Consider the following 25,270-nt stretch of genomic DNA (forward strand, 5'->3'; position numbering starts at 1 on the left):
AGTAATTCCTATATCATTTCTTGGCCACTGTGATCATTTTATTTAATCCGCTACCCCCCTTCTTTAGTTATACACTAAGCCATGTACAAAAGAGGGATGGTTCACACACCACCATAACAATAATCTACCATATCAAAAAGTATAAAATGGTAGAACCTTTTTCTTCCCTATGTAAAATATCAAAATGAATAAATTCCGAAGAATAGTTATTTAAAAGCTGGAATCTAAATCACCACTCAACACCTAAACAAAGAAATCCATTTAACAGCTGATAACAAGAATTTCAAAACTATGCAGATTTCCAGGTGTTTTCCCATGGAAAACCATGAACAGAATCCAAGGCACTGTTGAACACTTTGTAAAGAGAATGATCTTGAAAAACAATATATCTACATTAGCTTTGACTGTCCATAATTCTTGTTTCATGCTTAAAAGAACTAACTCTGAATTGCTATTTAAATATTGCAATTTAAATTGTTTCAGAAATGGATAATAATAATAATAATACTAAGAGCACTTCAGCCATGGAAGCAAACAGATTGATTTAGAATAACTTACCAGTTGTTTACTTGTAGAATTGTAAGTCCCGTGTCTTGGGCTAACTGTTTCTTCTGCTCCTCTGAAGGATACGGATGCTAATAAAAAGAAATGTTTTAAAAGATGAATCAGAACTTAAGAAAGATGCACTATAAGAATGAAACCATCTTTTTTAGTGTGAACCGTATCCTCAGGGATTGATATAACTGATTTGTATGTTCTTTCTAAAACAAAAATCTTAAGTCCCATTAATTTAAAATAGTATGCTGAATCAGGCTATACTTTCTCCTTGTTGATTTCCTTGTAAATAATGTGGAAGCAGGATCATGCCTTCCTTCCCCATCTATCAAACATGCCTGTCTTGCCAGACATCCAATTCATGTAGACCCAATTCTGCACTGTCAATTCCCAAACACTGTATGAGGGGAAACTGATAATGCCATTCAGACCTACAATATGTATATTGTCTGCTACGTATGTATGCCCACGTATGTATGCCCTATTCAACCACATGCGTGTTTCTAATGGGAGACATATAGTATATGGTGTGTAAGAAAGCTCAACCTTGTTTTTACATAAAAAATACAGAGCAAAAACAAGGAGAACCTGTCATCCAATCATTGGCTGTAGGGGCCAAACTCTACTCAGCAGATGCTCAAGAACCACATTGCTAATGTGCACCTGTTTTGATGGGGGAAGGGGAGTTGCAATGGAATCCATGGTTAGCTTATGCATATACCTCTTGCTGTACAATCCTGAGATACCACACCCTTCTCTATCTTATCTGCCAAAACTCCTTCACTAAGCATCAACCACAATCACTAGCACTCAATCTTAAATCTGATAACCCATCTATAACTGATTCACAACTCTTCACCATCTAAACACCTTCCAACATGCCACACACACATATAAAGAAAAGGCTTTGAAATTACATCTCCTGATTATCTGAACATTTGTGCCAAATTATGCTTAAGTAAATAATTCTTCCTACGTTTTATGCAAAAAACCCCCACAAAAACTCTACTATCATAATGGGATTGTACTATTACTTTTATAATTCATTGGCTTTCAATTTGTGGGTTGGAACCCACTACTGGGTTGGAACATGTCCTAAGGCAAACCACAGGTGCAGCATTACTATGGTCAAATTCCTATTTCAGCCAAAGTTGGGTCCCAGGATTTAAAAGGGTTGAAGACTAATGTACTAATTGACATGGAGGATACTGATTGTGTCTTTATGCTCATTGTTGATACATTTGTTTAGTACATCTATGACTCAAGCAGCAAACAACTTATACCCTAACCCTAAAGTTAACATTTGCACTGGGATAATATTTGACAGAAGTACTATGTCATGCTGCAAAACCAATGTGGGACAAAAAAATATTCCCTATCATGTGCAGAGCTCACAGTTTTCTGTGCACTGGAAAGCATTTGTTTAGTACACAATGGAACCCTTTTATCAGGCATAGGCAAACTCGGCCCTCCAGATGTTTTGGGACTACAACTCCCATCATCCCTGACCACTGGTCCTGTTAGCTAGGGATAATGGGAGTTGCAATTCCAAAACATCTGGAGGGCCGAGTTTGCCTATGCCTGCCTTTTATCCTCCCTCTTTGGTCCTCACATAGATGTGAGTAGCAGAGCTGTCAACCTTCCTTTTTTTTGCATTGGGAAATAGCCATAGCTGTCAACTTTCCCTTCTTTTGCAATGGGAAACGGCGCTGGAATAAGGGAATTTCCTGCAAAAAGGGGGAAAGTTGACAGCTATGGTGAGTAGAGTCATGTCCAGTGCAATGTGTCCAGTCTTTACCTCCAAGGGGAAGCATAGAAGGTCCTCCCATTGAAAGTAATGTACAGCTGTAGTTCAGCTGGCACTACTTTCATTCAGTGGAAGATTGGCAGTGGGGATGTCCCAAGACTCCTATGCATCCACTCCCATGCATGCAAACATGTGCACACGTGAAACAGCAAACAGAGCTGATAATTTATGGGTTTGCAGTGGTATGCCTACAAATCTACCTGGTGGCTTAATAAGTTTTAGAAATGGCACATAAAACTGTAACATTAACAGCTGAATTTTATTTATTACTTAGCTATTAAATAAACAACTCCTTACTCCTTAGATTCTAGTCAAATAAAAATACATCAAATCACAAAATACAAATTCATTCAAATAAAACACAATATAAATGCCCTAAGCAGAAATAAGCAAAAAGCCCCATTGAAATTCTACTTTTTAAGCTGTTGCCTCTGATCCCTGAAACTTCCCTGAAATTTTTACACTGGTAGGTTTTCATAGGCAGCTGATTCTGAAGGGGATTTGATCTGGGAGTTAAAAGTTTGAAAATTGTAGTTTCTGTTTTATATGATTTAGATATGTATGTTTTTGGCGTTTCATTGTGTAAACTGTCCAGGAATGCTATGCAATCAAGGGAAGGATATAAATTGAAGAAATAAAATAACATAAAGGGGACCACCATAAAGAAATCCCTGTTCCACATCTCAATTGATCTTAATGACTGACTTGCTCATAAATGGAGCACAGAATTAACACAGAATTTACATGTGGATAAGTGTACGGGATGGGATGGGACGCGGATGGCGCTGTGGGTTAAACCACAGTGTAGGGCTTGCCGATCAGAAGGTCGGCGGTTCGAATCCCCGCGACGGGGTGAGCTCCCGTTGCTTGGTCCCTGTTCCTGCCAACCTAGCTGTTCGAAAGCACATCAAAGTACAAGTAGATAAATAGGTACCGCTCTGGCGTGAAGGTAAATGGCATTTCCGTGTGCTGCTCTGGTTCGCCAAAAGCAGCTTAGACATGCTGGCCACATGACCCGTAAGCTGTACGCCGGCTCCCTCGGCCAATAAAGCGAGATGAGCGCCGCAACCCCAGAGTTGTCCGTGACTGGACCAAATGGTCAGGGGTCCCTTTACATTTACCTTTAAGTGTATTTGGAGTTGGGATATTAGTATTTTCTTATTAAATTACATGGGGAAAGGGGTATATGATTTGTCTGAAGTATTTGGATACATTAATCTAGCAATTTACTTTCCTTTTACTGGACTTTCTTCTTTTGCCTCATTTATAGTTTTGCACTTGCTCTGTATCTTTTTAGAATAGTTTCCAGAAGTGTTATTGGAAACTGACATTACATTAAACACACATTTAATACATTTAAAGTATACTTTACCCAAAATATAACCAACCTAACTTCAACATTCTGTTTTTAATTATTAGTATAATTTCCTAGATTACAACCAAAAGAAAAAGGAGAGTTGTTATCTCTCAATTGTACTGAGATTTTTTTAAAATCATGTAAATATAGCCCAATACCTATGTAAACCACTGGGTGCCAATTGTCTCATTATTAAAAACAACAGCCTAGAATTGCTTTTTAAAAACCTATTTTGTAAGCACATTTTAAAATGCTCGCACTGTTTGACAGCAAGCTAGGCAACATTGCTTTTCTGCAAAAAGGGTTAAATAGATGTGAATGAATACAGAAATAGGGCTTTTAATATTCTGCAAATATTAACAAAGAAAAATGATAATGTTGAGTTAATGTGGGTTAAGGATGAAATGAAAATAAATTTTTCTGATTGCTAAGTGTTGACACTTTTTTGGCTAGTCCCTCAAATCTTTTTTCCTTTTTTCAAGGCTGTGTAATTACAGAAGGCTTTTCCCCTCCTTCCCCCTCCTGCTTTGAGCCCACATTAGTAATGACCCTTTCACTGCTTCAAAAACCACTAATAGTCTTCAGCAAAGGCAAGAAAAATGAACAGGATAAATTGGAATCCACAGTCAGTAATTTGCATCATATGAGGCTGCTTTGGCCACTCACACTCATTCCTGGCCATCAATCCTTTGCTGTCAGGTGCTGCACTCTGCCACCATGATAAATACTCCTCCTAACACTCTGATTCGTCCAAACAATGTAATTGTCCTCTATTCTCCTCTTGGTAATGGAGATAATGAATGACTGCACAAACAAGAAGGATTGCTCATCACAGACACAGGGGTGGTTTCAAGCTGAAAAGCCTTGAGTACAAATTTTAATTGACTGAAAATCAGGGCTGGACAAAAAGATGGAAAGAACAGCCTCTATTTTCTTACAAGCTTATTTCTTTCTCCATTATAAAGAGACTGCTTTCTCCTAAGGAAGAATCTTCTAGGAATATGCAATACAAGGAGCAGCTATACATGATATGGCTTAAGAAATAAGGTATAAAAATGGTTCTATGTAAAATGGCTTATTGTCTTGGTGATGGTATTAAAATATGATATCCTTCTTTTACTAGGCAACTATTAAAATTGAACTAGTTGCCTTTTGTGCATAATAGTAGCAGGGACAATACTTTTTCATTAAAATGGAAAGATGGTATGTGGAGTCTCTGTCCTAAATGTACATGGAAGGCCAAGTATTTTCATGGCATTCCCTTATAAGTAGATCTGTTCAGAATCACAGCCATAGCATCACAAACAAATATTGAACTAAACATATCAAGAATGATGGCAGGAAGGTTGAAGTCAACAAATAGTATGCTACATTGGCGCAGTATATCTATTTGAAACTAGGTACACACTTGGGGTAGAATTCTAAAGCTAGCAAATCATCGAGGAAACAGCTAAAACCACATTGGGTCGAGTGACACTCTTTGCTTTCCAGTAGGGTAACTACTGTGCTTCAGATCAACATACAGTACAATGAAATTATAGAAATTCAGCCCTCTCAAATGGCTCTTATTATTCTCAATTAAGAGTGAAGAACAATATAGCAACAACCTCAACTTACATGGCATTATATATTTGCAAGTTTCCCCTTTTTAAAAATCAGTGATGTTATGGCTTTTTAAACATGAAGTGGACTGTTTATCTGAAAGCGTTCTGGCAGACCACCACCATATTTCTAAAATTAAATAAAGGATTTGAAAACAATCAGCTTTTCGAGCAGTTCAGACCACAGCAATATGTTTCAGATTAATTTACAAAGATATGTATATATTTAAGACTAAACTACAGAACTAGAAAATTCCTACTAGTTAGTCTATAACATGCCTTCTTACACTTTATTAGAACAGACATCATATTGAAATAATAAACATGGGAGGCTTTCATTTCTTCTTTGATCTATATTACTAAATGTCTAACTGGCTCAAATTTAAAATAAACTCTGGGATGTTTGCACTTAGAAACTGGAAGGAGACCACAAGGCATAATTTGTTGTCACTTTTCATATTGTCTGGCTAAAACTGTAGTTTAGTCTGTGCATTACCGGGTACCATGCAATGCTCATACAGCCAATCACACGGTGGCTAAATACTCTTGTACTAATACAAGAGTAAAGTAGTGGAAAGAGTAAAGTAGTGGAAAGCAATAGTGACAGCTTTCTTTCTCAGTATGGAATGATACAGAAGTGAAGGCATGGATCACAGCTCTATATGTTCCCCCAAATCACACTAAATACATAGCAGGCAAGTAGCATCACACTATGTAGATATGGTGCAGGCCAAGCAATACTCCCATATAGACCGAGTGACCCACTATCAGCTAAGGTTAATTATTTAATTGGATTGAACCATTCTTCTATTTCTTTTATTATTGGACAAATATATTTTCAGAGGCATATGCACATAGACACACTGAAGTAAGCCGCCCAGAGCGGCTGGGGAAACCCAGCCAGATGGGCAGGGTAGAAATAAATAATAATAATAATAATAATAATAATAATAATAATAATGACACAAATATTCCAATTGGCAGGCACCTCATGTTCTCCAGGCCTACTGGTGTATCTCTAAAACCATTACATTAATTCCAGTAGGAACGAGTCCTTCTAAAGGCTGCTGTTACGACTGAGTTTGGAAAGCACAAAGTTTGGCCTAAGCTTCTGATGTAACCTTACCATGATCCCCTCCCACTCTCAACAGCAGCAACATGTCCTGGAAGATGCCAGTGAGGCAGAAACACTGCAGATGTTACCATGAAGAATAACAAATGCAAGGAGGGAGGAGATTCATATCCTCACAGTATTGGCAAAGAAGGAAGAGGAGCCATGGAGATGGAAGCTCCTTGCACAGCACAGCCTGGCATCCCCAATCCACTCTGCCACTTTCTGCCATAGAGATGAACAGAACCAATCCACTTTTATGGCAGAACATAAACCAAGGGAGCAGGGAACCTCTGCAGCAGTCAGCAGCAGCCTAAAGGGCAAGTAAGGGCGTGTAGCCACCTTTCTATTTTCTCACAGCACCCTGGAATGATACACTGTCAGAAGTGTTGTGAGAAATTTAAGCTGCCTGAGATGCTTGGAGCACTGGGGATAGGTTTTTGGTTTTTGTTTTTTAAAAAGGTGGGCATAGGGCAGACATCAGTGATGGGCTCTGATGAGGTGCTGAAACCCCAGCACCAACCCAAAGAAGCCAATCTGCTTCTGGTTTTGCTACCTTCCGTTTAAAAACTATTAAGGTGGCTTACAACAAGACAAATAAAATAATATAAAAACACACAGATTTCAATGGAGAAGGGTATAAAGAAACCATCAACTTAATAGGCCGAGTACCTGCCAAAATAAAATGGCCACAAAATAATGGAAAACCATCAGGTAGGCCTCCTTAAACATAGATTTCCACAGCCCACGTGGAGCTACAAGTCCCTTTGTAGTAATAGGTAATTATACAGTTAAATATTTTCTCCAATTATTATGGGTTGGAGTTAAGACTCTTCCCTGTAGCTTTAGCTTGTTCTTGTGGTTACCTAGCTGTGCTTTAGCCTGTGAATCCATAAACAGCCGCTTGTTCTGGGCCTGCGAAGTAACCCAGTCTTATATTAAATAAATAAGAACTTAACACTTTCTCCAGTTCAGGCGTTGGTAGAACACATAGGACAGTCTCTCCAGTATATCTTGATGAATGAGCGGGCTCATACAGGAGGTGACAGTCCTTTAGATATCCCAGTATTAAGCTGTTGAGGGCATCAGAACACATGATCACTAGCACCTTGAATTGGACATGGTAATGAACGAAGCCAGTGAAGCCCTTTTAAATGAGGAACTACACGTGCCAAATAGAGTGGTACCTCGGGTTACGAACTTAATTCATTCCGGAGGTCCATTCTTAACCTGAGGAGCACTTTCGCTGATGGGGCCACACGATTTCCGTTCTCATCCTGGGGCAAAGTTCGCAACCCGGAGCAACTACTTCTAGGTTAGTGGAGTTTGTAACCCGAAGCGTTTGTAACCCGAGGTACCACTGTAAATGGCTCTGGTCAAAACTCTAGCTGCTGCAATCTGAACTACTTGAAGTTTCCAGAGATTTTTCTAAGGTAGCCAAACATACAGTACACTGTAGCTATCCCACTGCTCATCTAGTTCTTCATTTTCCCTGCTGGGTTTCAGAATCTGAAGAGGGGATGAAATGATGAGCACAGTAAGCAAGGACTGGGGTTGGGGGTGGGGACAGAAAAGTCTTGCCACTTTTGGGTTGTTACCATGGCTTTCTGGGATAAGAGCCTCTCCCTGCTTAGTCTGTTCACAATTCACAGGCCTTGTCTACCAGGCTTTGCTGTCAGTCCCAGGCACTTGGATAGTGTGCATGGAATCTTGCTTCGCTTTGAAAATATAAAGGAAGGTTCCCCCCCCCTATTCTAGAGTATACACCATGTAATCACCACAGTATGTTTTTACATGCCTAAAAAATTAATGTTTGCATTTAGCCTGAATATCTCAGGTAAACGAGACTACTAATAATTCCAAATCACATGCATGGTTGCCCTATTTAAGTTTGTTTTAAGGTGCGCGTTAAGTCTGTGTGTGTGTGTGTGTGTGTGTGTGTGTATTTTTCTAATATTTTCCTGAAAGTGTGTGTATATGAAATTCCAGATGGGATTGGTTTATTCAGTTATAGAAAGCCCAACATTCAGTGGGAAGCACAGAAAAAAGAGTTTATGATCAAAGCAAAAGGATCTAAGTGTTCGTTTTCAGGAAGGTTTTGAATTCAAAATATTTTGGATTTCTATTTCCAAAACTAGTTCTACTGAAAAACATTGGTGCCATTCTTTACAGAGCAAGTGAAACACAGACAGCAGTAGGGGAAAAGTTGATTGTAGCATAAATATATGACCTCTAGTTTTAAATATTTAGCTCCACTAGTACTTTGTGCAAGAGTGCTAAAAGCTATAAAACAGTTGCATCTCTTGTAGGAAAAACAGGTTGCCACAACTGCCTCTATAAAATACTTTTCTGCTTTTGTTGGTCATGCTAAATGACTGATGTCTTTCCATGTCTCCAACTTTCTCTCACTACAGTCCCTATTGTTCAGTCATGTGCTCATGCATCAACTAATTCACTCAAACAATGTAACAGTACAGGGACTATCTCCAAAAGAGCTTCCAGATGGGAAAAGAATGATAATTTAGTTCACAGTATTTGCAAATAAAAACAAAACTAAGATGCTTTATGTCTTTCCCTCTTCTGCTTTCTTTTATGCACAGACAGGAACACAGACAAATCTTAACTCTAATCAAGCAGTTGCTCCTACCTGCTGGGAAGATAGAGAGATGTTATTGTTATGACTTTGTTAATTACTTGGGAGGTGTCAGACACTGTGGTGAGGAGCAGCAGTATAATCAGAACTTGGATAGACATCCAAGAATAGATAGCCAGAGGGAGCACTGGATCACTGCTGATTCAACAGAAACACTCAATCTTCATTTATATTTCTTCCAGTAGCACCTTAGAGACCAACTAAGTTTGTTCTTAGTATGAGCTTTCGTGTGCATGCACACGAAAGCTCGTACCAAGAACAAACTTAGTTGGTCTCTAAGGTGCTACTGGAAGGAATTTTTTAATATATATTTTGTTTTGACTACGGCAGACCAACACGGCTACCTACCTGTAACTTCATTTATATTGTTTTGGGTTGGATTTATCACTGTTGAAGCTACAATGGGAATACAGCACAGACACTTTTTCTCGGTAGATCTCCTTAGAACTCTAGAGAGATGTTCCCAGAGTCTTTGGAGCCAAGTACCAAATCTACAACAAGAACAGGGATGTAGCTAGTCACTTTGATATGTGTCTTGGTAACTTCCAGCTTTTAGCCTTTAAAGAGGGTTCAGAATATGGTTACCAGATATCCGCGTTTCCCGGGGACAGTCCCCGGATTTACAAATCTGTCCCCGGACAAAATCCGTCCCCGGAATGTCCCCGGATTTCATTTAATGTCCCCAGATTTATATTTTAAGTGTTGTAGATTTATTAGTAGGGAATGAATGTTGTGTGATTGGTTCAACGGCACAAGACACATCATATGGGGACTTCCGGCGAGGCAAAATGGTGGACGCCATGGCAGTGAGCAGCTCCTGAAGCCAGCCAGTGCCAACTGCACTACCAGGCTGGCTCCACGCTGCTGAGACTGCCACTGCCACGAGGGAACCAGGGACACCCAGCGCGTCAACTGGGTGAACTGCTTACACACACCCCATGACCCAAATTGAGCCAGGAGCGAGAGCGCCTGGCCACCTGCCCAGTGGCGCTCTGGGACCAGGAAAATCCCAGAGCTGACACAGGGAGAAGGAGGAGAGGAGGAGGAGAAGGAAGAGATAGAAAGAGAAAGGAGAAAAAAGAGGGGAGCCCCGACCTTGCCATGCCGCCGCTGCTGCCGCCGCTGAGGAAAAGTAGGAGGAAAGTTACCAAGAGAGCAACGAAACGTGGCCAAGCCCAGACCTGACCCGAGCCTACTCCATGGCGGCTAGTGCTCCAAGAGAGCAGGCTGGGGCCCAGAGGAAGCCAATGTGACAGAGGAGACCACAGAAGAGAAGATATTACTTACTTATTTTTTTTTTTAAGTACTGTAACTTTTTTTAAAAAAAACAACTTTTCCCCCCGTTTTCAAAAAAAAAAAGAAGTGTCCTGGGATTATTTGAAAAAATCTGTTAACCTTAGTTTAGAAGCTTCAGTTAAGCTGGAATGGTGACCAAATTACTTACTGGAGTAAGTAACCTTCCAAGTGTCCCTGTTTTCCAGGTATGTCCCTGATTTAGAGAAGCCATCCCGATTTCCAGTTTGATCCCAGAATGTCCCACTTTACCTTAGGATGTCCCTATTTTCATTGAAGAAATATTGGAGGGTATGAGGTACAGATAGTGTATACCATCTATACTATATTGGCTTCCAGTCAGTTTCTAGGCACAATTCATATTACTGTTTTGACCTTTAGAGACCTAAAGGAAGAGGGGCTAACCTTTTTTTTGGCCTGAGGCAGGGGCGTCGCTGGGGAGGGGCGGTGGGGGCGGGACGCCCCCAGTGACAGGGTGAGCAGCGGCGGGTGGGGGTGTCAAGCGGCGGCCCCTCCCGCCACTCTCACGCGCCGCCGCTCCCTCCGTCACCCCCGGAGCAGCAGCACATGGATGGGGTGCTTCTGCCGCTTTTTTTCGGCGGGGGGGGGGGCGACCCGCGAGGGGGGTTGTCACCCCCTCCTCGCTGGTCACCCCCCCCGCGCCGAAAAAACCGCGGGGGGGGGGGGGGGGGAAAGCCTGGAAAGGAAGCAGAGCAGGCGCGTTTAAGCGCCGCTCTGCTTCTTTTTCCGCTTTCCGCCGCTTTTTTTCGGCGGGGGGGGGGGGGGGCCGACCAGCGAGGTGGGGGTCACCCTTGTCACTCCCTCCTCGCTGGTCACCACCCCCCGCCGAAAAAACCACGGGGGGGGGGCGGGGAAAGCCTGGAAAGGAAGCAGAGCAGGCGCGTTTAAGCGCCGCTCTGCTTCTTTTTCCGCTTTCCGCCGCTTTTTTTCGGCGGGGGGGGGCCGACCAGCGAGGTGGGGGTCACCCTTGTCACTCCCTCCTCGCTGGTCACCACCCCCCCTGCCGAAAAAACCGCGGGGGGGGGGCGGGGAAAGCCTGGAAAGGAAGCAGAGCAGGCGCGTTTAAGCGCCGCTCTGCTTCTTTTTCCGCTTTCCGCCGCTTTTTTCGGCGGGGGGGGGCGACCAGCGAGGTGGGGGTCACCCGTCACCCCCTCCTCGCTGGTCACCACCCCCCCCCCCCGCCGAAAAAAAAGCCTCGGAAAGGGGGAAATCCCCCCTTTCTGTATACACGTGCGTCGTGACGTCATGATGACGTCACGGCGCGCGCCGTGCCCCTCCCCCAGGGGGTGCCTCTGCGCTGCCGCCGCCCCCAGCAGCGCAGAGGCTAGCGACGCCACTGGCCTGAGGGCCACATTTACCCTTCTCCAACCCTCCAACGGCTACATGCCAGTTGTGGATATGGACAAAAGTGGATGTGGCCACCCCACACAGACACTCACACACTCTCATGCACACAGGTACAGAGCTGTCGCCCTCCACAGCAATGTGTGCAGGTCAACTGAGAGTGGTTATCGTCATCTCAACAACTAATTGATCTAATGACTGGATAGCAAACTATCTGCCTCTCTATTATTGCTCTGTGCTCCAATCACCCCAAAGTTTTGTCTACTTAAAAGTTTGTTGGAGTTTTGAAGGGGAAGGGATCTTGAGGCCAGAAAAATTTGCTTGGGTTACTTCACACGGCACATAGTTACACTATGGAATTCAGTCCCAGTAAGATGTACAGTGAGACTTGGGATGGCTTTAAAAGAGGATTAGATACAGGTAAATTCATGAGCTACTAGCCATGATGACCATATACTGCCTTCACTGTCAGAGGTGGTATGTGCCTGAATACCTGCTGGGAATCACAAGTGAGGAGAGTGCTGTTATACTCAGGATGTTGAACTGGATTTTGCCTTGATTCAGTATGGTTCAGAACCATTGGTGCTTCATATATTCTTACGATGTTGATTTTAGTGTAAGATTTCACTAAAATGCATTCTTTTCCTTCCACTTTCAGTTAAATCTTACATATTGCTTATTGAAATATTTTAATTTTGTGATCTTCCTGTTTCTCATTTTAAGGCTATAAACTCTTCTCACATCATTTAACTTTCACTTGTCTGACCACATTTCTATTTAATTTGCTCTTTATTGGCTTCCTTTCCATTTTGCATTAAACATGAATAACGCTTCATGAAATGTTGACGGAATTTGATAAAAAACATTCATATTGATGTTATATTCTGCAAGAGGCCTCTCTGATTTCTGAGAAGCAACCATAGGTTACTTATGGACTAAAAAAGAACAACTATATCAGGATCTAGGATTAACATACAAGCATGAAGGTAGGAGTTTGAATTGTCATTTTAGATTTATGTCAAAAATTGTGTTTGGATGATCCATCTATCCAAAGTTACACTTACAAGAGTAATATATACTTAAATCAGTATCAGTATAAACTATTATTTACCTTTGTTTACTAAATCTAAACATTATACATTATTGTATATCATATTGTAATGGTAATTACTCTGGCATTCACCCTTACCCATAAACTCAGTCTACAGGTTTAAATTAGTATTATTATTTTTAAAAAATCTTTTATTTAACTGTTATATTAACACGCAACCAAACTTGTAAGTCTGTGCAACTATGCTTGCAATTTTTTTCTTTTGAAATGTAAAAAATCAATAAAAATAATTTCAAACGAAACACAAAAGCAAGATAAATATGTAACGGAGTGAAAAAATGGAAGCTAAGGCTTTTAAATGGCTACAAGAGCCCCATGATATTTGAAGCCACAGATTTCTGAACACTTTTCAACACATTCAGTCATGGTTTGGGATCAAATGTAACAGCTAGTTCTCATTAGATGTCTTAATTTGTTTGCTGAAACTGCAATTTATCATTTGGTAACCACAAGCAAGTACATGTTTCATTTGCACATTAGATCTGGTGCAAAAGATATGTGAGTAATGCAGTTTAATAGACCAATTCAGACTTATGATTCCAAACTGCTACATCAAGAAGCTAAATTTGTCACAAAATCTGATAATCACTAAACAGAGATAGTAAACCAAAATAAATTATTTGCCTCTAAACAACCATTGAAAGCTGCCTACAACTCTCAGTTAGACCCTGCCAGGGTAGCAGAGCTTTTCAACCTATAGGCCCTGTCAAAGGTTAGCATATATAGAACTGCTGTTTATTGTAATTGGAGGCAGCCATTCATTTATCTTAAGGAAGGTTCTTTCCAATCGTATGATCAGAGATTTACTAACTGCAGATGCCAGCAACTGAGCCAAGATCTGACACATGCAAAGTGCTCCACCAATGAGCTATGGTCTCACTTCACAAGCCCTCACAGACAGGTTGCATGAATAAAAACTGTCTTATGATAAGTCAGACCACAGGTCCTTCAAATCCACTATTGCTTACCCTGACTGGCAGCAATTCCCCAAGCCTCAATTGCAGTCTGAAATCTTTTAATGGCCAGGTATTGAACATGGAGTCTTTTGCATGCCAGTCATGTGCTTCAACATTCAGCTGTGGGTTGTCCCTACTGTACAAGGAAGGCGGTAGAAATATCCTTGATCTTGATGCACAGTAGCAGTTGGAGAGTTAGCGTCACTTTTGACAACAAATATCCCCCCCCTTTTTTTTAACTGATGGGGCAAGAATTTGATTTGCAGGTTGAAGAAGATTTTGGATCACCAACTGCAGCTGAATATATATCAGCTCACATCTTGATTAAAATCGCAAGCAATGTTACGTGATTCTTCTAATACAAACACATATCCCTTCACTTATCATAAGTGAAGTACAAACATCTGCAAAATGTTAAAAAAAAAACTTTTAAAAAGGAGAGGGAAAGCTCTTTTCAAAAATTCACCTGGCAGCTGGCCCACACAAAATACCACTGCTAGTAACAGAGCTGCCTATTCTCCTAGTAAAGACTTCTAATTTGCATATTTAAATAAGTTCATGATTGCAATTGTCCACTGCCTATCACTGAGGTTACCTAGCCAATTGCTAAAACAAGGCTCATATTATCCTCCCTATTCTGAGCATGCATAGTGCAACCCTGTTGTTACATTTTGTTTCTTCTGCTTGGAAACTGCCTTGAGTATCGTAAGATAGAAATTATTATTATTATTATTATTATTATTATTATTATTATTATTATTATTATTATTATTATTATTATTCCAGTTGTATCCAACTCTTCTCTGAATTTTAGTTATCACCACCTCATCAAATAGAATAAGAGGTAGCAATTGAGGGAGGGCTAGCGATTGCTCACATCATTATGTATTTCAAAGTGTGCAAAATCTGGATCAGCAATATTATTTGGAAGTGTCCTTTGGCATTTGTAGAAAAAGGGTCACATTATAAGGTTCTTGACATTTGTCTCTTCCTTGTAACTTCTGTTTATTATTATACAGCACTAGTCTGGTTCTAAACACCAGAGTATTAATAAAGGAAAATAACACATGCAAGGTTTACAAACATTATATCTATGTTATACACTTCCCAGCAGTCCTTATTTGAGTTGCCTATTAGAGTGAAAGTTTGGGGAACAGAAATCAGCCATTATAAATTTGTGTCTTAATACACTAAATAAGAAGGCTCGTTCCTGCAACATATTGAATACTAGAGCTCAGTTCTAGATGAAGTATTATTATTATTATTATTATTATTATTATTATTATTATTATTAAAATTTGCATACCGCCCTTCACTCAAAGATCACAGGGCAATTCATCACATAAAAATTAAAAATGAGAACACAAAATACATAATAAAAATAGAAACATACCAATAACCCCCCTTTTGTTAAGATCTTGAGGATGTTTTTGGGACAAGCGAGGGCAAATTTTACTTTTATTTTTAATACAGCTGTTTTGTGCAAGAGAGGTTCTGTGCAAATGAGCTGTTTTAAAAATAAAAATACGAAAACATGCCTTCAGCAACAACCAATGGGAAAAGCAGGGTACATCCTTTCCTTGCAGCTGATGGAAACAAAACAGAAGCACAGTGTGTGGTGAAAACAGCAGCTAGTGAAATGTCACCACAGATGTAAAAAAAGCTCACCTACACAATGTGCTTCTGTGTGTCCACAGTTGGGTAACAAGCAATTTTATATTGGATTTTCTTCCCTTATCCAATTATCCATGGATTGGGGAAATCCGCAGTTAGCAGGGTTGGTGGTGGAGTGTTGGCTGCCACTTGAACGAAGACATTGTGTGGACACCACAAAAAGCAACAACAGACACACAAGCAGCTTTAAGTCCATATTAAACTCCAGTGTGGATCAGCCCTGACTTAAATATAGTTTTTACAAGAGAAAATAATAATCCTATTTCCCATCCAACCTATGAATAGGTCACATCCTCTAGAAATGCATGACTTTTAAAGAAAGTTAATACTTCCTATAAATAATATCAACAAAATTCATTTAATTTGTATAAACATATTGTACAGTGAGGAGCAGGGGTGCTCCAATGAACATTCTGCCTCCTGGCCTCTCGGTCTTAAAAAGGCCCTTAGCCCTTACATCATCCACCTGTTCTGTCCTCAGTTTTCCCTCAACATATGTATGTATGTGTGCATCCTCAACAGCCACTATTGAGAACAATGGATCTTTATCTGCTATATAGGCTACAGTTTTCAAAATTTGACATTTAAACTTTTAAATACACTCTTAAAGTTTTAAAATATGCTTTATTTTATTTTCAAATGTATTGTTTTTGCTACTTTGTTGTGTGCTGCTCTAGGCTCATTTGGCAGGAAGGGTGCAATAGAAATTTAACAAATGATAATGCTAAAATACGGTAATACATGCAAACTACATCAAAATGCATGGGACCCAGGTGGCGCTGTGGGTTAAACCACAGAGTCTAGGGATTGCTGATCAGAAGGTCGGCGGTTCGAATCCCTGCCACGGGGTGAGCTCCCGTTGCTCGGTCCCAGCTCCTGCCCACCTAGCAGTTCGAAAGCATGTCAAAGTGCAAGTAGATAAATAGGGACCGCTCCGGCGGGAAGGTAAATGGCGTTTCCGTGCGCTGCTCTGGTTTGCCAGAAGCGGCTTTGTCATGCTGGCCACATGACCCGGAAGCTGTCTGCAGACAAACGCCGGCTCCCTTGGCCTATAGAGCGAGATGAGCGCCGCAACCCCAGAGTCGGACACGACTGGACCTGATGGTCAGGGGTCCCTTTACCTTTACCTTTACCTTATATCAAAATGCAGCTTATAAAAGATTGGTTTCATATGTCAGGGAGGGTTTTGTGTGTGCTAACTTTCCCCTCACCAACACAAAAGTGAAACAATTTTCATGAAAATGGCACTTAGGAAGTCATTAGTATTACAGAAACCATCTAATTTTGCAAACAGAAAATCAAAGCATGTGATAATATTCTGTCTGTAGCTGCCACAGAATAGGAGCAGGCCAGGGACTACTTGCTGTAAGCAGCCAGTATACTTAAGCTGGTCAGAGGTGCCATTCCTTGGGACACAAGTGTATAACAGATTCATAGAATCATAAAATTGTAGAGTTGGAAAGGGACCATGAGGGCCATCTAGTCCAACCCCCTGCAATGCAAGATTTTTTTTGCCCAGTGTGGGGCTAAAACCCACAATCCTGAGGATAAGAATCTCATGCTCTTCTGTCTCAAAATGCTCCATAAATCAAGTATGATACCACAGGTACAAGAGCTGTTTGTTGCAAAAAAGAGAAGCATTCGTCCTCTCTGCATTCTAAGAAGGCTAAATGATAATACCTGAGCTGCAATCTAGATTCATACAAAAAAACAAATAACAAAACCAGAATGCAGTTCAGGGGCAAATGGAATAACCTATCTCTGAAGCGAAACTACAGAGTTCGTGAAAGGCAGGAGAGTTCTGGATAATAGCAGAGAGGAGAATAGTTGGCACTAAACAGAGGTTATACTGCATTGTCAATTTTAAATAAATAATTGGAGCAAACTCCCTCCAGTCTAGTAGAACCTTTAAAGACTCTACTTTAAGGAGAATGATTCCATCACATTAAAAATTTAGCACTACTAAATTTTTGTAGTGGCTAACAGGTTAAGTTAAAACTGAAAAGCCCCTGGCTCAAAATGTCACCTCTGCCATAAGCCCCATGTGTGGCTTTAGATAAGCAATTATACATGAATCTCAACTTGCCCCCGACCCACCCCCACCCTTAGCTAGTAGACTGGGATAATATTAGTGACCTGCCTTACACATTTGTTGTAAGGTTTACAGAGAAAATGCACATGGTGGTATTTGAAAACTAAAGTGCTATATAAATGTGCGGCACCATTTCATTTCTAATCTGCAATTTGGTGTTTTATTCCTTTTAAGACTGCAACACAAAATACACAAGGTATCATTCTTGTGTGCCTAGTTCATTAGATTGGGCTACTGTTTCTGAGTTGTATGATGTTATCAATTGTCTTCAAGAGTATCTAATCATAATAAAGTGTTTGATTCCTTAGCACAGGAATAGGCAAACTCGGCCCTCCAGATGTTCTTGGCCTACAACTCCCATGATCCCTAGCTAACAGGACCAGCGGTCAGGGATGATGGGAATTGTAGTCCCAAAACATCTAGAAGGACCGAGTTTGGCTATGCTTCCCTTAGCACTACAAGGCATGCTTGACTTGCAGATGTGATCTACATGCACTTCTGTAGTTCCTGCTCTCTGCCTAGCCTTCAGGCAATTGGAATCCATTGGTACTGAACACTGGAAGCTAGCCCACTAGGCACCAACACACATGTGAGACACATTTTCTTGACGCCTTGTGCTTGGTGTCATTCTATACAAACACAGAATGGGGCTCCCTCCATGGTAACAAAATGCTGGTTAGGCAGGGTTCCTGTCCTGCTGAAGAAGCCCTATGTGTGTGTATTCCACATGTACTTGCACGAAACCCTTCAAAGTGATGCTGAACGTGCAATGTTATAAGAACCCGAGTGATGTTGTCATCCAGATTAGCACCCACATTTTCACTGCCCCACTTCATGCATTAAGTACCCATAGAGTATTTGAGGCATACTTATGGTAGGGATTATGTCAGGAATCCCCTCTCACTCATCGATGTGAGTACCCAAGAGTGTCCTTTTTAATACGGTAAATGCCGTATGCTAAGGAAGTGGCCAAGGCCTGCACTTCCATATTGGCCTTTGCAGTATAATGTGGCTTCCCTGAAGTTTATGCCTGTTGTATTTATAATAGACTTTCATCCAAGCTTGCTTTGATGGTAACTTTTACACTGCTGGGTAACAGTTCTGAGGTGGTAACAAACAGCTTCACTGCTTGTGTCAGGAGAAATAAAACTGTTATTATTTAAAACACTTCAAAGGCCACACTTGAACTCCACAGCTCTGCAGAGTTGTTGTGAATAAAAAACAACAACCAGGCTGTAGAACACCAGGCTGCCCCCTCAACAATAAGCTGTCTTCTCTCCAACTTACTTTTGGATTCTTGCCAGTTGCCCATTTGCTTTACACCATCAATTTATATTCACTGAGATGGTGTAAGGTTCTAGAACAGAAATTATTATCAAATTTGCCTGCCAAACATATGAGCAGCAAAAGCTGGTCTTTCAGAGGCCTTTGTGTACAATCCAAGGACCCAATTCTGTAAATACTTTCTGCTATGTATTCAGTACTGTACTTTTAAAGACTCAGTCTATACCTGCTAGTAAAAAACTTAAAGCAAAGCCAGATTATGATGTTCTTACCTTCATCATTTTAAGTTGTTACACTAGCACCCCCCCTTTTTTTTAAAGAAAACTCCAGATGGGTAAAAATGCAACAGAATTAGTTAGCATGTTGGGCATTATCCTTTTATTTTATTTTTCAACACTAACTGTTTGCCAACATTTATTATCAGTTACAAAATGTGCTATTGTTTTAACAAGTTGCACACTAGAAGAGGTATACTGAGAATACCTCACATGTTTTGTATGGAGCAATAACCCTCTGTGTCTGAGGTGAGTCTGAATTCTCTTTTCAAAATGTGGGAAGTCTTTTGCACTTTAATGAAAAACGTCTGTCCTGTAAGAATGACAGGTTTCAGTGGAACTATGTGATTATACTTTAACAGTGGAGCATTCCTCTGCTGAGTTTGAAGGGATTTACTCCTAGGTAAGTGAGCATAGGATTTCAGGTTAAGCATGCAGCTTCATCATCTGAGAGAAGAGATCAGACACAGAAATGGCCAAAGACAGAACAGAATTTAGCTGGCCATAAGCCAAAACCACTTCCCAAGCCATTTTCCTCCCAGTAGGTTCTGAGATTACGGGTAGATATAACCTCCAATACCCGCTACACGCCACACACACACAGGAAGAAAAACACCTGTGGAGAAGTGGTTTCAAGGGAAAGTGAATGCAGGAGAATAATTCTGCACCACATTCTGTGCTTTAGTGAAATTTTAGCAAGCAGGGCACACCACCATAAAGTGTAATTAAAGCACAAGTTGAACATCAGATTGTACTAGAAATGGCAGACTCCAAAAAGCTGTGGAAGACTGTGAACTTATGCTCAAAAAATGCATTTAGGATGGCAAAAGCTGCTGCAACTGGGAATGGAATCTAGAACGTTTCATATAATGAAGATGAAGTTTCTGTGAGTATGCTAAATGCACTCTGGGCAAATGCTCAGAGGAGAAAATCCCAAGAAGATGGAAATGCAGGTGAACAAAGAACTGCATAGGAGCCAACTACTAGGGGCTGTGGGGGCTTCGGCCCCCACAATAAAAGATTTGAGGGGGCCAGGCCCCCACAAAGTTGATGGGCATTCCCATTAAAATGGTGTGTGTGCACTGCATCATGCGATCTATTATGTGGGGCAGGGCTTACCTGGGCCCCCACAATATTTTATTCAAGTTGCCACCCCTGTATAGGTTAGGATTGGATGCAGTAAGCAAAAGTCTCAGCACCAGAAGAAGCAGGATTTAAATTACAGATGTTAATGCTGTGAGGAGGCCGTTGCATATATAAGAAGTGTCCAGCAATGGAGAAATGTAGTGTACAGTATGTAACAAATGCAGTCATTTTATTAAAGCATGCAACCAGTCCAAGAGAGATCAGAAGAAAGTTCAATAGAGGCAAGCAGATACTTCTCCACCCACCAGTGCAGAGGAGGCCTTTTACATTGGCATTCTGATAAGAATAGTCCCAAGTCCAGAGGAGTGAAACTGATATAACTCTTCAACACAAGTGTACGTACTAAAACAAGGAGGCAGTGCTGGGAATGAAAATCTGTCATTTAGGAACTATTAAGCTAAACTGAAGGTCTTCACACTGAACACAGATGCCTTTGAAGGTACAGGCCTGATAGATAATAAATATGATGTTGCACTCATGAAGCCAAACAGGCCAATGGTACATGGTATGTGTAGGTTTCTTTGGTACTTCAAATAATTTAAATGCCTTTGTGACATTTGAAATAATTGGAAAGGGGGTGGATTAGTCATTCATCAGTGGTGGTCTGATGGATTCCTGGTGGAAATAGCGTAAATGTCATTTTCCTACCAGGGATCCTAGTAACAGTCAAGTCTCTGATGTGGACAGTAGACCCAAAGCCATGACCTCTATTTTCCCTATGCTACAAGATTACTTCTGTGGATTCCTAGGGCAGAAGGAAGGGGAGGCAAACAATCAGGTGCATTATGAGCTCCTTTGAGGGTTTTGTGAGAGTTGTTTTGGAATGCATGCACAGCCTAAAATCCTTTCGAGTGAAGACCCCACTTGTCCCTTGATCTACTTACAAGTGAACTTGAGGAAGTCATTTGCAGTGAGGAAAAAATTGAATGCTCACCGGTCAACCAAGCTTATATTTGTGTACCCCTGCCTGCCTCAGTTAGAGAGCTCCAGCAATGGAGAGTGCTAGGAAATTAATATGATAATGTTACTCTGGGCAGAGGAGAACAGGGGATACAATGTCTCCTGCCAGCATTTAGCAAATTTAATACAGGCAATGACCATTTTGTGTGGGGGTTGTGTTCCTTACCCTCATGCGTGTTGGCAGAGCACATGTAAGCTCACTCTATCCCATTCCCTCTCCTTTTCCAGCCACTTCTGGGTTGCGGTGATGCACGCAAAACAAGAATTGCCTGTACACAAACAAATCCTTGCAAGATGTGCAGCTATGCATGACTTGATGTTGTAATTTAAATTTGTACGGTATGCTGTCCTTTATCCATAGATATCAGGGCAGTTCGCAACATCTTATTGTAGATGTGTACTCAGTACAAAGAGCTCTTAGGGAGCAGAATCATTGCTTTGAGATTTTACTTGGAAAGCTCAGAAATGTATGCAGACAAGCCCTTCGGGGACACAGTAGAGAGAGAGAGAGAGAGAGAGAGAGAGAGAGAGAGAGAGGTCTGTTGCGGAAAACAAGGGTTTTAAGATAAGTCAGTTCATACTGATGTAGTAGGATACTATTCATGAAAAAGGAATACACCTCTCTGGTATTGCATCCATAGCAGGGGTGAGGAATGTGTAACCTGCAGATGTTTTTGGTCTACAGTTGCTATAATCCCTTCATTGGCTACTCTGGCTAGGGCTGATGAAAGCTGGATTCCAACAACCACTGGAGGGGCACAGGTTCCAGTTCTCTGAGCTATAGTCTCTCATGCCAAGGATGAGAGGGGGAATGCAGTCACAACGGGAGTTTGCTACAGAGAGATGTGTTTGCATGTGTGACATACCTATCTAGGGGGAAAGTTGTGGACAACAGTCACAATCTAGACGAGAAAGTAATTGTTAATTCATGAGAGGCGTCAGTAGTTTTGTACATACCAGTTCCTATAACATTGGTAAATATAGTTCTGGTGTCTCGGAAGATAAATTTAGGTTACAATGTTGAAGGAGTGGCTCTTCAGAAATTCTACCCGTTCCATATATAGGGGCAAGCTAGACCAGTAGAACTAAGGGTTTTCGGTATTTGAATAAGGTAGTGGGAAAGAGCTTTAGATTTACTGTACACTGGGCAGCTTTGGGAGAAAGGCTGAGCTATGCAAACAAGAGAGGCTCTATTTGTGCTACAATAGAACCAAACTGCTGGTTCTTAAAATAGTAGTAGTAGTAGTAGTAGTAAAGTTTGAAGAGCAGTTTTATAATTGACTTGTAGAACAAAGTTGATAGTAGAAATATATGAGTGTGAGATAACCTCAGTTAGGGGTTATCTGAGTGTTCTGAGCCCTAAAAGAGAGGACAGGATAGACCTCAGTCCAATAGATGTTATTGACAAGTGAACCAAAACAGTGGAGGATGAATCAATAGCAAAATCCCCATGAAAAGGACACATAAGGAAGAACAATATAGATAGAGAGGAGTGTGTGTGTGTGTGTGTGTGAGAGAGAGAGAGAGAGAGAGAGAGAGAGAGCTTGCATGCTATTGCTGGAGGTCTTAAAGCAAGATGGGTGAGTTCCAAAACCTACTATCAGAACAGAATGTATAGGAGGGATATCAGAAACCTGATAGAGAAGTGATAATCAATGGGATGCAATGAGAGCCAGTTTGGTGTAGTGGTTAAGAGCGGCAGACTCGTAATCTGGGGAACCGGGTTCGTGTCTGCACTCCTCCACATGCAGCTGCTGGGTGACCTTGGGCTAGTCACACTTCTCTGAAGTCTCTCAGCCCCACTCACCTCACAGAGTGTTTGTTGTGGGGGAGGAAGGGAAAGGAGAATGTTAGCCGCTTTGAGACTCCTTCGGGTAGTGAAAAGCGGGATATCAAATCCAAACTCTTCTTCTTCTTCTTCTTCATCCATAATTGTAAAATTTACAGAAAATTTTCTTCTTCTTCTTCTTCTTCATCCATAATTGTAAAATTTACAGAAAATGTAGAACAGATTGAACTGGCAATGTTATTGCTTTACGTATGTCAAGGAGGCTATTGTATGCAATAAATTAGAAACCCATGGGTGAGTAAATTAAATCACAAAAATCCCCTTAATGAACATTCCAATTGTAATATTGGAGCGGGGAGCAAGGAGGCAGCCAAATAAACCCCAGTAGTCTTCTGATAATGTCTCTCAATTTACATTATTATGATTTAGTAAGTTTTCTAGGGTCTAATATTTTGTCCTAAACATCCCCAGTAAAATAGCTTGATGGAAAATGCGATGAAAATTGTAAAAACAACTGATGAGAAAAGCATCAGACTCAAACGCAGATACATATTTTGTTATTTCATTGACAGGCAGCACAATTAAAGCCATGGAAATTGCTGAAGATCTGTTCTTCAACAGAAAAACCAGGAACATGAAGGGAAGAACCACAATGCAGTGCCCCAAATAACCTTTAAAGTTCAAACTCATAAATTGCATAAGAGAGTGAAACAAAAATAGCTAAGAAAGAAAGTCATGTGTATCACTATATCAAACTTAAGTGACAAAGCATGATTGCATACTGGTAACATGTGGGTTCAGAGAACTGTTATGAAATAAAGAGGTTGCAGATACATCTTATGAAGACTTAATCTCTTACAAATTTTGAAAGGTGAGAGGAAATACTAAGAAGTAGGGGGGGGGGGAGTCAGAAGCACCAGGAAGCAATCCAACATGCAAAGTGGGAGGGGGGATCTAGAAGTGAAAGTACAAGGGTATAGTCACTTCTGGAGTGAAGGAATTCCAGAGAACAGTGTTAATAACCTGGGGCTAAAATGCTAAATGGCTAGAATGTTGGTTTACTAAGTAAAAGGGGAGTTGCAAGGATTATAGGTATCCATGGAAACATGTGACTGTACTCTAAAGGCACCATCCTTATAAAAGAGAAAGTGGTTGGACACAGAAATGTGGGCAGGATCAAAGTCCAGGAACTAGGTTAGATACATAGCAAACCACCTTAATAAATAAATCTTTCATTCTGATAAAAGACTGCTTGCAGTTTCCTTCTAGTAGAGATTACAAAACATTACACCACCTACTGACAGTCTTATCCTAAGCTTGCCTTGGAAGTAAATCCCACTGAGTCCAGAGGGATTTAGTTCCTAATAAGTGTGGTTAGAATTGTAGCCATGTGGCATGACCCTGCTTTGATTACTCAAAAGTAAATCTAATTGATTCAATGAGTCTTACTTCCAAATAAATGTACTTAGGATTTGTGGACACCTAATGCTGCAGTCCTAAGCATATTTATCTCAAGCAAAATTGTATCAAACTCACTGGTACTATTTTCTGATTAATTTTAATATAATTTTAGGGGGGGGGAGCTGCACACATATTTTGCATGGATAGTTTGCATTTGTTTTGATGAAATTCAAATCATCAACTTAGTTCAGTTTTGACGTTTAAGCATTTAATTTCCAAGATGGTGGGCTTGATTATTCCACAAACAAGTTTATATCTTGTACAGGACCCCAGAACCATGGAGACACTTATGTCTAAAAATTAAAAGGTGTAGCTCTTACATCAAACAAACTCTGAGTATTGTGGACCTGAGGATTAGTTTTCTTAAATGAGAATATTACAAATTCCAAAATATAATAAGCTTGTGAAGCTTTACCAAAATGCTTTATGTTTTTAACGGTTTAGCTTTAAAAACAGAGTGCCTCATATATTTGTGAAGGGAACATTTTCTTTATGTATTAAACCTTTTGGACCTTGTGAAATTAGCATCCCCTACCTTGCCTCCTCCGGAAGGCAGTAGAAGTTGTATTTAAACATAGATAATTAAGCTTTAATCATGAGAAGTAGAAGCAAATGGCAAAGGAACAGTTTCTGTGAATCAATATAACTGCCTCTGTGAAGCAAACTGTCCTTTAGTTCACAGCTATATAACTGTGACAATACACAAGGAACAAACACAAGAAACACTTCCAAATGTTATTGTTTCAGCTCATGAAGGAAGGCTTCAGACTGCTTAAAAAC

The 25,270-nt window shown here is 40.7% G+C and overlaps 1 protein-coding gene across 11 annotated transcripts in view; it reads right to left on the reverse strand.

Annotated features, from left to right (window-relative positions):
* Positions 1 to 25,270, reverse strand: part of MEIS2 (Meis homeobox 2) — a 227,297-nt gene that overhangs the window by 77,930 nt on the left and 124,097 nt on the right. For all 11 annotated transcript variants that reach the window (XM_033144600.1, XM_033144618.1, XM_033144636.1 and 8 more), the window contains one exon: positions 559 to 635. In XM_033144600.1, the coding sequence (XP_033000491.1) occupies positions 559 to 635 (77 nt within the window). The remainder of the gene's footprint in view (positions 1 to 558; positions 636 to 25,270) is intronic.

This window comes from Lacerta agilis, chromosome 1, assembly GCF_009819535.1.
Source record: "Lacerta agilis isolate rLacAgi1 chromosome 1, rLacAgi1.pri, whole genome shotgun sequence".
NCBI classification, from domain to species: Eukaryota; Metazoa; Chordata; class Lepidosauria; order Squamata; family Lacertidae; genus Lacerta; species Lacerta agilis.